Raw genomic sequence first — 16,527 nt, forward strand, 5'->3', positions numbered from 1 at the left:
GTGTTTGGTTTTGTGGAGGTTTAGCTTTGGTGCAGCATCTGGTTTGTATTTGTCAGCCATGATCTGTGGCCTCCTGTGTCAGAGGGGGCTCTCAGCTGTATCCATGGCCGTACAAAGGTTATGACAGCAGAGAGAGAGAGGGGCTCCTCTGTGGCGTTCTCTCAGAGGGACATTAGGTCAGCCCCCCCCCCCCCCCCCTCCCCTCCTTTCTCCACACTGGTTCAGAATTCCCCAATGAACAACACATTCCTGCTTCCCAGTCCGTCTGTTTATGACATGCCGTCCTTTGAAGGAGTGCAGTGTGTGTGTGTGTGTGTGTGTGTGTGTGTGTGTGTGTGTGTGTGTGTGTGTGTTCCATTGTGACACCGTCAGAGTTGCAGCATATCTGTGTGTGTGTGTGTGTTTTAACTAGCTAACTATCTATCTTAGCATGCTATTAACTAGCCAACTATCGATCTAGTCTTGCTATTAACTAGCCAACTCTCTGTCTAAGCTTGCTATTAACTAGCCAACTATTTATCTAAGGTTGCTATTAACTAGCTACTAATCTAAGGTTGCTATTAACTAGCCAACTATCTATTTAAGGTTGCTATTAACTAGCCAACTATCTATCTTTGCTTGCTATTATCTAGCCAGCTGTCTAAGGTTGCTATTAACTAGCCAACTATCTATCTTTGCTTGCTATTAACTAGCCAACTACCAATCTGAGGTCGCTATTAACTAGCCAACTATATATCTAAGGTTGCTATTAACTAGCCAAATATCTATTGTAGCATGCAATTAACTAGCCAACTATCTATCTAAGCTTGCTATTGACTAGCCAACTGTCTATTTAAGGTTGCTATTAACTAGCCAAATATCTATCTTAGCATGCAATTAACTAGCCAACTATCTATCTAAGCTTGCTATTAACTAACCAACTGTCTATCTAAGGTTGTCATGAACTAGCCAACTGTCTAAGGTTGCTATTAACTAGCCAGCTGTCTGGCTTGCTATTAACTAGCCAACTATCTATCTTAGGTTGCTACTAACTAGCCAACTATCTATCTAAGATTGCTATTAACTAGCCAGTTGTCTAAGGTTGCTATTAACTAGCCAACTATCTATCTTAGCATGCAATTAACTAGCCAACTATCTATTAAGCTTGCTATTAACTAGCCAACTGTCTATCTAAGGTTGCTATCAACTAGCCAACTATCTATCTAAGCTTGCTATTATCTAGCTAACTGTAACTGTCTATCTAAGGTTGCTATCAACTAGCCAGTTATCTATCTAGGCTTGATATTTACTAACCAACTTCCAAGCTAAGGTTGCTATTAACTCGCCAACTAACTAGTGTGTGTGTGTGTGTGTGTGTGTGTGTTTGTGTGTGTGTGTGTGTGTGTGTGTTCTGCACACCTGAGCAGGTGTGATGAGGGCGTACACATCTGTATCACAGCTGTTTCCAACATCCCTGCAGAATCCAGGCCAATGGAATCACACACAGAGAGGGAGAGAGTGCGATGGGTGGAGGAGAAAGCGATGACTCATCCACAAACTTGGGATGCGCTCATTTAGAAAAAAAAAGAAAAGAAAAGAAAAGAAAAAAGGAGGATCAAGAAGGGACGAGACGGACGAAGAAAAACAAACAAGTTTTCTAAATGAAGCAGCCCTGGAGGAGAGGGTGGGGGTGTCAGTGGGGTGGTGGAGGATCGCTGAGTCATTCCTTTACACCCATTTCCTGTGATCGGGCCACTTTGGGAGCTTGGTTTGATGCAATTCTTCCTCATTTAGTTTCACACGCAATCATAGAATCTACGAGTCAAACACAGACTGATGTATGCACACACATGAACTCATATACTCGTATACGGACACTCACACACATCAGTTCTTGGCAGCAGTGACTATTTCCAAACTTCACCTCTACTCATAATTTAATACTCGTGTACTAGTACTGCATGACTTCACCTGCTGTGTTTTATTCATGGTTTATAGTAATGAATAAAACACACGTATAGTTCAACTTCTGTTCTAATTTCATTTCCAATTGCAACATATATAACTAAACATGTCTGAATTCACATGTGTTCGCAATTTCCTCCTCCCTAAAATGTCTGTTGCCCGTAACAATGCAGCAATAAACATGACGGATGAGATTCACGCTGTTAGAATCACTGTTGTTTGGTAAAGTATATTTTCAGAAACTATGGCAACAACTGTAGAGGAGATAAAGATATCTGAATACTAGCAGGGTCGCTAGTGAGAAGCTAGCTTGTTAGCTTGAGACGTTAGCTAGATAGATAAGAAGAATTCTTAGTCAAAATTCAGAATTTCACAAAAGATAACATATGACTTTGAGTTTTTTGGGGACAAAGGCTTTGATTGGACTGAATTAGCGCTATTAGCCCTAGCGGTAGTATGAATACCAGCAATCTGGTACCTTGTGTGTGTCGTTATCAAGTAGCTTCAGCTAGGTTTTCACCTGCATTGAGGTTTGTACTTTGGTGTGATTAATACACGTTCGACTCTCACGTTTAACTTTTACAGACGCGACACAGTATTTTTTTCTGTTATTCATTGTCGTTAACTTACTGCCTAGCCCTGTAGTAGCCTAGCCACATACCTATGGGTCGTATACAGGGGTTTAGTTGAAGGACAGGTTGGGCTTTCAGACTGTAATTTTAGGTTAAATTTTCTAAATCTATGGTTCTCAAACTGTGGTACGTGTACCACCGGTGGTACGTGAGCTTCCTCCGGTGGTACTTGGAGGCAAATCACAAATACTGTCCGTCCTACTGTATATACAATGTGACGTGATCGGTGCGGAGCTGAGGTACAGTATTTTGAGCAGGGTGCGTAGAAAATGACTAATCGGATGTCATTATACCAGTGTGTGAAGTTTATGTGAGGAAGAGTCGGATGTGAAAAAGTCTGTAGCTGACTTTGCTCGGCCTATTTACTCCACTGTATTTTTCTTTTTTTTTAAATTAGTTTTTCCGTTTACATACAACAATAATTGACATGTCCGGTGTATCAAAATAGCATATTAAAAGTAGAGAGCGGTAGGTCTTTGATGGTATATTTGGTTTGTCAATGGAATGGCCACCAGGGCCGTAGTCAACCTGCCTAGGGACTAACGACGTAAATTAGCATTGTTGCTATAATCTGGCATATTTACCTCCTCAATTGTTGAAGATGTTCATTAATATGCATTGTCCCTAACAAATAAAAATGAAATAAATAAATGTTGAAAACAACTAATTTAACCTCGATCCGAACGGCTTCTACGTACGAACTATTACCCGATGTCCCTTCCCAGCCACTTTGAGAGAAAAAATTAAAAATACACCACTGTATTTTAGCGTCTGTGATAATGTTGTTACTTTGAGAGCTCAGTAATTGTACTTTTTTCTAATTAAATTGTCCCGTTTCTGACACCTAACAGGAGATTATACTCGACAGCAGCTTTGGTGTAAACAGTCACATAATCACACAAAATGAGCTCAACACACTGACATAAACAGGAACACAGGTAGAACACAACCAGACTTCTAATCCAGGGCAAGTGATTCAAACCTTATCATCGGAACCACATCATGGCTGAATCACAAAGGTTCAGTGCAGTGGAACGACTCAGACTCAGACTCCCGAGGCAGCGTCTGAGCAACGTTTGATAAGTTTGCGCGATCGACCGGGTTTGACCCATGAATAAGACGCAAGTCTTCATCATCATCGAGACTCCTTCAAATCCTCACGGAAACCCACATTCCACTGAGGTCCAGTGAGAGTTTGGCTGTTGGTGCCTGTGGTTGAGTTTTGGTTTTACACCACCTGACGAACACATGTGTGGTCTGCTTTTTTTTCTTCTACAAAAACGGCAAACCCACAAATAGGTGCATGAAATCCATCTGCTCCACAGAATACCTTGATCTGAGGTTACCACTCCTGCTTTGGCCACCCAAGTGAACAGGATATGAACTAATACTCTAACAGTGAGGGATTTTTACTCCCTAGAGATAAAAAAAAAGGGACCAGGGATGAGTCTGGAAGGCACAGTGGTTAATGTTAACTGACAGGAAAGTCCAACAGTCAGAGCAACAGGAAGAGGAAACTCTCCCCCACAACATCCTGGATGGACCGCGTATGTGTGACTCGATATTTTCAGACATGGTTTTCTGAAGTCTGTATTTGTGCTTCACAGCTGCTTCAGACATTGGCCGATGTTTTACGTCTAATGAAAGCATCTGTGTTCCAAAGCTGCTTTTGGTGTGGTTTTTTTTGTGGAAAGTGGGACTGGCAGATATTTAGCGTTCGGCGTGTTTGTTGTTGTTGTCTCGCATGCGTCAGATCCCAGCTATTCAAGCCACCTTGAGACGATTCATCGCCGTTGTTATCTCAACAACAATCAAAATAGCGTTATTAAAGCTCACATAGAGTGGTCCTGTCGCACAAATATGTGAGTTATGGAGGTCGACTTACATACATTAACTTGTTTTTATGCTCAAAAACCTCCGAGTTGCTGTAAACGAGCCGATAGAAATCTCTCCTTACTGATGCTCTCCTCAGCCGCGATATTTCAGACTGAACTCTCACACCCAGAAGACAGAGCTGTGTTGTGATTGGCCAGCCAGCGTAGAGACTTCCCAACTGTCTTGTGATTGGTCAGTACCCGGAAGTGACATCATTAGCACACCGACAGGAAGAGGAAACTCTCCCCCACAACATCCCAAGTACGTATGTGTGACTCGATATTTTCAGACATGGTTTCTGAAGTCTGTATTTGTGCTTCACAGCTGCTTCAGACATTGGCCGATGTTTTACGTCTAATTAAAGCATCTGTGTTCCAAAAGCTGCTTTTGGTGTGGTTTTTTTTGTGGAAAGTGGGACTGGCAGATATTTAGCGTTCGGCGTGTTTGTTATTGTTGTCTCGCTGCGTCAGATCCCAGCTATTCAAGACACCTCGAGACGATTCATCGCTGTCGTTTTCTCAACAACAATCAAAATAGCGTTATTAAAGCTCACATAGAGTGATCCTGTCGCACAAATATGTGAGTTATGGAGGTCGACTTACATACATTAACTTGTTTTTATGGTCAAAAACCTCCTTGTTGCTGTAAACGAGCCAATACAAATCTCTCTTTACTGACGCTCTCCTCAGCTGCGGTGTTTCAGACATAAATCTCACACCCAGAAAACAGAGAGACTTCCCAACTGTCTTGTGATCGGCGTGTTTGTTATTGTTGTCTCGCATGCGTCAGATCCCAGCTATTCAAACCACCTCGAGACGATTCACCGCTGTCGTTTTCTCAACAACCCTTTTCCCGCCTCTATTTCAGTCTTTCTTCCCCTTTAAGCCCCAGAGCCGTCACCAAAATGGTCAGCGTGTCGCGCAGCGCCCAGACATCCTGAGTCACTTATGATGCGGCTTTGTCTCTGTGGGAAAGCTTTGACCATGTGCGCCGTGCTCCAGCCTCCGCTGCTCATAAACAGTGGGAGCTGTTGGCTGTGATGTAAAATAAACGAGCTGCCACAACATGTCGGCGCGTAGCAGCGTGGAAACAACAACCGCACTGGCAGATGAAAGGTTCTGCGGCGGCCGTCGCACGACGATGCTCTGACGCTTTTCAGATAGATAACTGCTGTCAGGAAGTATAGCTTCTCAGGGCGTTCAGCAGTGCTTTGTGTCACCACCAGGGGGAATGAGATGCTGCTGCCCTTCTCCAGCCTGAAATACACCTGTGCAAAAGAAAAAACAGGTTCTCAGCCAAGGTTCCTAGATTCCAAAATGAAAATATTTAAAAGCTCCCATAGACCATAAGTTCCAATTAATGCTGTTTTTTTGTGTATCTGCGCCATGACCTCGTTTATGAAGCTCTAAAGTTTGGGAACGCTGGGTTTTATTGTATTCTCGGGCTCTGCAAGCGCTCTGAAAAAGCCTGGAATCGTGACGTAAGGATCCCGTCTCCTGAACAGCAGATCCTCCTGCTCCGGGCACTAGTCCGGGCACATCCGGTTGCGTACATTGAACCGCAGAAGAAGAAGAACGTCCGTTGTGGAGGTGTTTCACTTGCGACAGTGTCTTCTGACTCTGGGTCAAAGGTCGTCAAAGGGACGGCGGCGGGGAGTCGTGAAGAAGCTATTTTTAAACTCTGTTAAAACAATGTTTTGATAATGAGCAGCAGTGCATCCACCGTTCCAGAGGGGGGAGCTGCGCTTCTGAAAGCTGGTGTGATGAATATACTGGCCAATCACAAGACTCTGCCTTCTGGGTGAGAGAGTTGAGTCTCATATATCTGCAACAGGACCACTCTATGTGAGCTTTAAAACTGCATTTCCGTGACACAGAAAAGTGAGAAACGGCCACTGTTATCCGGCACCATGATGGCGAACTATGATGGCTCAAAGAGTTTCCTTGGTTACGCAGTTAACATATTGTGCAGTTGTAGAAGTATAATGTGGCCTTAACTGTCCAGGGTATGACCCGGCCTTTGTCAACACCCCTCGCGACCCTCCTGTGGAAGATAGAGCAGTAGAAAGTGGATGGATGACCCTGGTGGACCCGCTGAAGAACTGCCCCTGAAGAACCACCAAGCTAAATAAAGTACAGCGACGGGTCCTGGAAACAGAAAACGTTTACTTAAATGAAAACATTCTTTTACGAGACCGACTCGTCGTGGCTCAGATGGATTGTTGATGTCACAGAGTGATGCACTGGCGTCTATAAATATCATCCTCTGGGAGTTCTTCTTCAGCTCTTTTTCCTCATGCATCACACACACACACAGTGCGACCTTTTCAACAACCTCTGGATTCTGCAAGTGTATTTCACAACTCTCTCTGTCTGTATCTGTATCTGTATCCTTCCTGCAAGTCTTATATCTTTCTTTCTTTCTTACTGTCTTTGTGAGGCACACACACACACACACACTCACAGGGGTCTATTTGCTCGAGTTGTCATTTCCTGTTTGGGGTGTGTGTGTGTGTATCCGATCCCTTGTTCTGGTGCCCAGCAGACATCAAACACTCAGAATCACCAAAAAAAGAGACAGAAAACAGGAGGAGGATGCATGAAAAACACTGAAGCTGCGATGGAGAGTGGAGCAAAAACGTGCGAGGACGGTGGACGGAAAAATCCAAACCGATGTCACTGACGTCGTGAAACGCAGAGGAAAAACACGACGTGGTCGATTGTAATAATAATCCACAGGCACGACCAAATAAGGCAAAGTTCATACTGCGTGTTTTTCATTCGTTCTCCTGCTTTATTATAATGATCTGTTTCGTCGGCCATTTACTGAATTTCCTTTAACAAGGCAGCGGTTGCCAGTCGTTCCGGCTTATATATGTGCCAATCTGCGTGTGAGCTGTCGCTGTCGCTCAGGTGTGCGGTGGTGGTTTTTCGTCCTCGCCGTCCCGGGTCACGAGCCGACGCCGCCCGTTTGATTAGAAAACGGGCGGTTTTGAAAATAAAGACGCAGACTCACTCAGTTCCCGTGTGGAATAAAAAACCTGTGAATGTCAGGAGCTAAAATTAAATGTTACATCGATGACGAAGAGTGGAGTTGATCTGAGACGTGGACTTGATTTAAAATGCAGTTTTGTTCCTGCTTTCGTTGGCCATAAAGTTTTGGGTTTTTTTATGAATGGAACAAAACGAATGGAAAGCGGTTTCATGTTCTTCTGTTACAGCTATTCTGATAATTATAGATTACTCGTGCAAAATCTGTTTTTGGACGTGTTTTGCATTTGAAATTGTCGTTTGTTTAAAGGCGCCATATGTAAGAATGTGGCCAAAAACGGTTACTACATTCAAATTCATCTTTTAGGTTTCATTTTCTGACAAAACTGGCAACCCGCGGTTGCTCGGCAGCTGAGACTCTACTGACTACAATGATTGGTAGACGGCGGTAGGTGACGCCACATTCTTCAGCAGCAGCAGCAGCTTCTTCAGCAGCTTCTTCAGCAGCTTCAGCAGCAGCAGCTTCAGCAGCAGCAGCAGCAGCTTCAGCAGCAGTTTCAGTTTCAGCAGCAGCTTCAGCAGCAGCAGCAGCAGCAGGTATGCATCACGTTTCTTTTTCCACTTGCATGAAATTTCCACGAAAGTCCATGTCGTCCACAAATAACTTCAGTGAACGTGTGACGATGTGTCATTTTCAGGATGTCGATTTACAGGAGATTCCACGATTTGCGAGTGACTCAAAAAGCATGAAAAGTCAACCGAGCACGACCTTAGATAGAAGGAAATAAAGAAGAAGAAAGAACAGAAACAGAGGAAGGGCGGAGCCCGAGAGAGAGAGAATGACTGTTTTTCTCAATTTATCTTTAATTTCACTGGAGGTCCTTGGCTCTGCCTGCAGGACAAACACATGGTTCAAATAAGCTCCGCAGACCCCACACAGACGCCCTGAAGTCAAGGCCTCATTAGTGGGTTATTTGGACTGTGGAGTGGAGCTGAGAGAGAGGAGCAGGGAAACAAGAAGAAGAGTCATGACATCATCACCATCATACCACGAGATGCGTAACTTAGGGTGAATTCCAATTCCTTGCTTAACCCTCAATCTCAAAAATGCGCTCCCTCTAGTGCAAGTTCTGTCCAGATTCTCAGAAAAATTAAGTTGAGGGCCAAGTTTAAGGGCTGTATCGCCCTCAATATTGAGATTTTTTCCGAGACCACCCTTGGGAGCAAGGGCTACCCAGAATGCATTGCGTGTTTTCACATAACAAAGATGGCGTTGAAAGCAGCGAAACGAGTGCGATACAAATGAAGTATTTTCTTTGTTAATAGAGATATAAAAATGATGAAAACCATTGTATTATCTTAGTTTAGGCCCATATTATGGATTACTGACGTCATTGTTGCGTAACATTTATTTTTTATTTTACGATCTTTTCAATAAGTCATGGTGTGTGGTAACTGTCAGCTGAATATTTGTATGAGTATCATCTTATAACTAACTGACAACCTAATAACTTGACTGACAAACGGATCGTGATAAATAATCCTGACGTAATTGTGTTCTTCTTCTTCTTCTTTTTTGGAGTTGACAGACTGGACGCAGCTTTTCGCGTCATTCTGCCCCCTACAGTCTGAAGACGTATCTGCATTTAAGGGGTGTCCCATTTCTAAGTGACAAAATAACCCTCAACACTTGGTTTTGAGGGCCAGTTAAGATTAAGGGTTGAGATTGAGGGTTAAGGGCCAATTCCAATTCCTATCTTATAAAGTTATTAGGGTTGTCAGTTAGTTATAAGATGATACTCAACAATGACGTCAGTAATCCATAATATGGGCCTAAACTAAGATAATACAATGGTTTTCATCATTTTTATATCTCTATTAACAAAGAAAATACTTCATTTGCACTCGTTTCGCTGCTTTCGGCGCCATCTTTGTTCTGTCAAAACACGCAATGCATTCTGGGTAGCCCTTGCTCCCAGGGGTGGTCTCGGAAAAAATCTCAATATTGAGGGCGATACAGCTCCTTAAACTTGGCCCTCAACTTAATTTTTCTGAGAATCGGGACAGCACTTGCACTAGAGGGAGCGCATTTTTGAGATTGAGGGTTAAGCAAGGAATTGGAATTCACCCTAAAATAGGAATTGGAATTGGCCCAAACGCTGTGGAATGTCACTCACATTCTCCCTGACCTTGTGCTCATATACATATATGTTTATATATATATTTATCTCCCCCTGCTCCTCCACTTGTGTTTGTTTTAACTTTCTCAGGACCCTCCAAAGCCCACGCACATGCATCGTACACCCAAGAGGACGGCGATTTAACCCTAACCCCCCGATCCCTCCGATCCGGGCCAGCTTTCCCTCCCACACCGTCTCTCCCACTCACTGTCTGAGTCTTGTCCTCACTCCTAGTAAAACCTCCGTCACAGAACGAGATAGGTTTTTTTTACGAGCTCAGACGGGACCGACGAGTCATAGTGTGTCGGTCCTGTTCTTTTTTTTTAGAGAAAGTGAACCGAGCGTTGGAACGGGACAAGGGGTCGCAGAGAGTGAGTGAGTGAGTCACGGCGACTGCTTCACCGCGGGTGTCTCAGTGAGTCAGGGGTGGCAGACGCAGAGGCGGTTCTAGAGTCTGTAGGGCCAAAAAATTCCCCCAGGGGGCCCTTCCAAGCAACCAGTGTTCATCACCATTATGTTACAAATTTTTATTTTATTTTATTTAAAGGGACACTGCGTAGTATTTATGGGTTTATATGACCCAAAATCCACTATTTTACACATATTATGTGCTCCTGCATTGTCTAGTCGCTGTATAATAGTTTTTGTTTCATTTTCGTAGTGTTTCAAAAAGTCATGTAAAATAACACGGTCGCGGGCCGCGGTTGCATTGCCACCGTTAGCAGCGAGACGCCATGTTTCTACGGGAGCCTGTAAGGACAAATGCGAGGCTCTGAGGGTCGGGGGGGACAGGGGGGGGGCCCTATCGGCTCGGGGGCCCCAAGCAGTTGCCTGCCTTGCCTGTTCACAAGCTGAGCATCTGGGCAGACACTGGTCTGGACTGGACTGGACTGGACTGGACTGGACTGGACCGGACCGGACTGCACTGGACTGGACTGGACTGGACTGGACTGCACTGCACTGCACTGCACTGGACTGGACTGGACTGGACTGGACTGGACTAGACCGGACTGGACTGGACTAGACCGGACTGGACTGGACTGGACTGCACTGGACTGGACTGCACTGCACTGCACTGGACTGGACTGCACTGCACTGCACTACACTGCACTGGACTGGACTGGACTGGACTGGACTGCACTGCACTGCACTGCACTGCACTGCACTGCACTGGACTGGACTGGACTGTACTGGACTGGACTGCACTGGACTGGACTGGACTGTACTGCACTGCACTGCACTGTACTGCACTGCACTGCACTGCACTGCACTGGACTGGACTGGACTGGACTGGACTGGCTTCTCCTGAAACATCTCTCCCCTCTTTCTCTTGAACTTCTAACCCGAACCATGCGAGGCCCAAACACACACACAAAAAAACCACAAACCGTTTTTTTTTTCCTTCTGACTCGTCTGAGCCGTGCAGCGTTTTTCTTCTTTTTTTTAAACAGTCTGTGGCGAAGGTGTTTCAGCTTTGGACGTGTTTTCCATTTAAAGTTAGCGTGAGGCTTCTTGCAAACCAGTTATGCGAGGGCCCGCGGTGCGTCACATGCCCATGTGTGTGAGTAAAGTTGTCGAGATGTGCACCTGTGCCACATATAAATGCCTCCCCCTCCTCCTCTTCCTCCCGTCCTCACAAAAGTCTGGGGCTTTTGCCAAAGAGAGAGAGAGGACGACAGTGCCCTGTTGGGGCAGCAGGAAGTTTCCCCCGGAGGCTTCTGGACGGAGGCCAAGCCGTGCTTTTTACGTCTCTGTCACATTTCATTCAATGGGAAATTTTTTATTTTTTTTTGATATCCCCCTTTTGTCGAGACCTGGAGGCGTTCGCCGTCTATTTACAACCACTGGGATAAACCAGGGATTAATTTCCAAATATTTGAAGTAATGACTCATTTACTCTCGAGCTCAACACAGCAGCAACAACCTCAGCGAAGGTCTATACTGACACCTGCTGGCCAAAAACAGAACATCCTATTTTCAGAGGTGGAAAAACGACAAAATATTGTACTCAAGCAAAAGTACAAATACTTTGATGAAATATTACTCAAGTAGACGTAAAAGTAGTCATCTGAAAATGTACTCAAGTAGAAGTAAAAAGTAGTTCATTTGAAATGTACTTTAAGTAAAAGTTACTTAGTTATTTTGCGTGGTGTGAGCGTAGTAGAAATATTACACGGTCAGAAATCCCAAACTATTTTGGACTGCATGCCCGACGCGACACAGGATATTACATCACTTTGGGCGTCCTATCCGGATTTATTATGTAACTAAGTACAATACTTGAGTCAATACGTACTCAAGTAAAATACAAAATCCTGATTGTAAATTGTACTTAAAAAATACAAAATACACACAAAAAAGTATTCAATACAGTAACTTGAGTAAATGTATTTTGTTACTTTCCACCTCTGTCTAATTGAAATGAGTTTTTGACAGAGCCGCATAGTAATGGAGTACATTTACTCAGGGCCGGCCCAAGGCATAAGCGAACTAAGCAACTGCTTAGGGCCCCGTGACCACTAGAGGGCCCCCAAGAGCAATTAACTAAAAAAAAGAAAGAAAAAAGGTTTGGATTGCTGTAGTTTATTTAGAATTTTTCTCCCAGTTTTTACCAAAGCTTTTTCACAGTTTTTACATCGTTGTCAGATGTGATTATTTAACGTTATATTTTATTTATATGATTTACATTATTATTTAAGTATTTGTTTGATATGTATTTGTTTATTTTATTTAATACTGTGGTGTTTTTTTTAACATATAAATGTCATGTAACGATTTGCTTGTAGTTTATGGTCAACGCACGCCTTAAAGCAGCATAGACATATTTCAACACAGATTTTTTAAGACCAATTAATCACTCGCGGGCCACATAAAATGAGGTGGCGGGCCACATCTGGGCCCCGGGCCTCGAGTTTGACACGTGCTTTAGATTTATTACATAATGCGCCTTTAAGACGTGTTATCAGACAATATAGAAATAGCTCCTTACTTTATACTGTGTGTGTGTGTGTGTGTGTGTGTGTGTGTGTGTGTGTGTGTGTGTGTGTGTGTGTGTGTGTGTGTGGGAGCAAGAAGACAAGGCCTCATCATGCCATACACTTTTAATGTACATCACAGAAACAGCACAATAGGCACTTTATCTGCTCTTAAAATTACATTTTTTATTACAAAAACATACAACAACATGTCTTTTTTTGAAGCAAGGTTAATAACATTTACATCCTTTCATCCTTTTATCATTGAGTAAAATGTGTTTTATACAGTGGCAGATGTCTGTGTGTGTGTGTGTGTGTGTGTGTGTGTTAGTGCTTTATTGCAATTTTTTATTTTATTTATTATTGTATTTTAATGTAATTTTTATTGTGCAATAACTGCACACACACACACAGGTCGCACTTCACATCACAGGGTTAAAGCCTTTTCTTTTCTTTTTTTTGCGACATTTTCAACAGTACAGCCAATGGCGCACAGAGCGGAATACGGCAGCAAGAAGAAGATGGCGCAGGGTGGTGATGATGCGGAGCTACTCAAGGAGAAGGCGAATAAGTACTTTAAAGGTAACTGCGTTCCGTGGCTCTTGTTGTTCGCTGTTCTCGGGAAAACTCACAGACGTGAGCCGCTTTTTTGCGGGGTTGAAGGTTTGACGTTTGCGGCGGACGCGACACGCGAAGCCGGCCGCTAATGCTAATGCTAGGCTAAGCTAACATCTCCCTTTTTTACCAGCGGACGGCATGCTAGCTGTAATTCACCTCCCATTCATTGGATTAGCCGCTTCAAGCTAGCGCCACAACATGTGAAGTCACGCCGTCCACGCTGCCGCAATCTGAGCGACTTCTCTGAATTAAGAGCCGCAGCTAACGACTGTGCATTCATAGTCGATTAATCTGTAGGTTATTTTCACAATTAGTCGAGTAGTCGTTTGGTCCATAAAATCTCAGGAAACGTTAAACAATGTTGTTGTTCTCGAATGTCTTGTTTTTGTCATGTTTTTGTCCACAAACCAACAATGATTCAGTTTTTAATCATTTATTTGTTATATGGAGCAAAGAAATGTTGTATTAATCATAAAAAAAGAAGCTTCAAATCGATTAATCTAGTATCGAAAATAGTTGATTAATCGAGGTGCAGCTGTCGCAAAAATGTGTTAAATTAACTGTTTAAAACTCGTGTCGTGAGGCTCAGATTAAGCTGAAACAAACAAATTACTCAATTAATCGATTACTAAATTAATCGTAGACTCTTGATAACCGATTAATCAGGTTTTTCACGATTAAAACGAGATCTTTGACTGTTTTAGCTTCTTAAATTAGTATATTTTCTTTGTTTATTTGCTCCGTAGAACAAACTAATCGTTAAAAACTGAATCATTTTGGTTTGTAGACGAAAACAAAGACATTTGTAAACGTTTTGAACGACATTTTCCGGACCGAACGATTAATCGATCAATCGTGAAAATAATCGTTAGTTGCAGCTGTAGATTTAGAATCAAGCTAATTTTTTATAACCGAGGAAATGACCGATATTGACACTGCGTTGTGTGCACGCAGTCAATTTTAATCATTCATACACTTAAACATTGTTTTAATATTTAACTTTTGAATATAAAGAAATACAGATACACACGGTGTGATGACTCCGTACTCGCAACTGCGTTTGTTTTGGCCATTAAGTTTGTTATTTTTGTACCTTTTTTGAATATTTTCATGCATAGTTTTCTTTTTTTTCTAACGGGGCTATGAGTTTTAACAAAGTCTGCCTTTCTTTCTTTGAATGGTGAAAATATTTTTCCATGACGAATCACATAATGAGGAAATCAATATCATCACCCCCCTCTAGACTTTATTTTCCTCAATTTCTACTAAATTAAGATGAATCCCCCCCCCCCAAACTCCTGAGATCACTAACACTGATATTAATGCAGGTTTTCTGTCATTAAGTTCAATAACATTTCTGCTGCCTCTTCACTTCAGTGCAGAAGTACTTTGACACTTGTCACACGTGTTATTATGTTGGCGTTCACGTTCCTGTATGTTGAGGTTTTGGGGGCTTTCCCGACACATCGTAGACAGCGTGACGATTCAGAGCAGATAAAGAATAAAGGCTGTTTTGTTGTAGGTTTATTTCCTTTTTTGCTTGAACTATTTCTGTTCTGAGTTCAACATTTCAATCAGCCAATGACTTGTTGGATTGCTTAACTATTTTTCTTTTCACAAAGGCAAATATATGATTTTTTGAACTATAAACATTCATACTTTAACGAACGAAAGAAAGCACCCGGTGAGCACCTATCTCAGTCAAAGCTTATTGTTTTACCACTCTCCCGTAATTATTAACAATCAATAAAAATAATATACTGAATCTGGATCTAAGTCAAGATTACCACAATATCTAATAATGTCTTTATCGGGCCATAATCTATAGAGATGTGAATCTTTGTGTGATTCACCATTCGATTCAAAATCGATTCTTGATTCAAAAGTTGATACAATGCGTTGAGGCAAATTATGGCATCAAAACAACACAGTTTGTATAAGATAATGTGATAATGTGATCACACAAAGGCAAACTAAAGACAAAAGTAAACATTTATTCATTCAAAACAAATAAGAACTTACTGTACAAAAAAATAGCTTTAGCATAAATAAAAGCTTAGGCTAGCTGCCTTTTTGCCCAGAAGTTACAACAATAAACTGTACGCAAATAACACAAACTGGTGTTTTTTTCAAAATAGAAACTTTAAATAATAATATATATATATATTATTATTTAATTTTTTTCTTCCAAAAATCGATTTTTGAAGTTTATGATTCAGAATTGTGGATGATTAGAATCGCGTCTTTTACTTTTTGAGTTCTGCTTCTCAAATTGAGACAAAATGTGGCCAAAAAAACCAAAGCCGTCTCGGTCGAAGTCATTCTTTAGAAACGTTCTTCGACTAAATAACAACATTTCATCGATGGAAACCAACCAAGCACTATAGATCCAATTCAGTCATCGGTACACTGAACAGACTCGATGGCTGCTAAGCACATGTTCACTAATGGGATTATGGGATGACTTCCTCTGTATCTCATGAGTTCTCAACACTCTCTTGTCCTGAGAGTGAACTGTGTGCAGAGTTGTGTTCGCGTTGATGATGATGTTGGGTTTTGTTTGGGCCTGGAGCTGAAGCTGAACTATCACGTATCAGGCCTGCTGATATGGTAACATTAGCCCAAATCTATGAGTGCGATTATTGTTACACGGTGATGCAGCAAAAAAAGGTACCAAATCTTGTACTTAATCGTCCACGGGATTGTTGAATTATTCATCTGATCAACCATATTATGCTGCTGCTGCTGAGTTAAATTTATCAAGGATTGTTTAAATAATCTGTGAACTAGAGCTGCAACTAACGATTATTTTCGTAATCGATTAATCTGTCGATTATTTTCTTGATTAATTGGTCCATAAAATGTCAGAAAATGTTAAAAAAGTTTGTCGAACCTGGAAATGACGATTCTTCTTGAATGTTTTGTTTTGTCCACAAACCAAAACGATTCAGTTTAAGTGATTTCTTTGTTATGTGGTGCTAAAGAAACAAAGAAAATATTCACATTTAAGAAGCTAAAACGATCAGAAATCTTGTTTTAATCATGAAAAAAGCTTCAAACTGATTATCGATTATCAAAATAGTTGGCGATTCATTTAATTATCGAGTCATCGTTTCAGCTCTACTGTGAACATTTGTATTTCAGATAAAGACTACGATAATGCCATCAAGTACTACACAGATGCCCTGGAGCTCAACCCATCCAATGCCATCTACTACAGCAACCGTAGCCTGGCGTACCTGCGCACAGAATGCTACGGCTATGCCCTGGCAGATGCGACCAAAGCCTTGGAGATCGACAAGAACTACATCAA

General features: G+C 42.1%; 1 protein-coding gene across 1 annotated transcript in view; it reads left to right on the plus strand.

Annotated features, from left to right (window-relative positions):
- Positions 1-13,081: 13,081 nt before the first annotated feature.
- Positions 13,082-16,527, plus strand: part of ppp5c (protein phosphatase 5, catalytic subunit) — a gene marked incomplete at its 5' end in the record, with an annotated part of 10,771 nt that continues 7,325 nt past the window's right edge. The window contains 2 exons of the mRNA XM_083886665.1: positions 13,082-13,178; positions 16,359-16,527. The exon at positions 16,359-16,527 is cut by the window's right edge and continues 73 nt beyond it. Of these exons, the coding sequence (XP_083742791.1) occupies positions 13,082-13,178; positions 16,359-16,527 (266 nt within the window). The remainder of the gene's footprint in view (positions 13,179-16,358) is intronic.

This window comes from Microchirus variegatus (assembly GCF_963457635.1).
Source record: "Microchirus variegatus genome assembly, chromosome: 3".
Lineage (NCBI taxonomy): Eukaryota > Metazoa > Chordata > Actinopteri > Pleuronectiformes > Soleidae > Microchirus > Microchirus variegatus.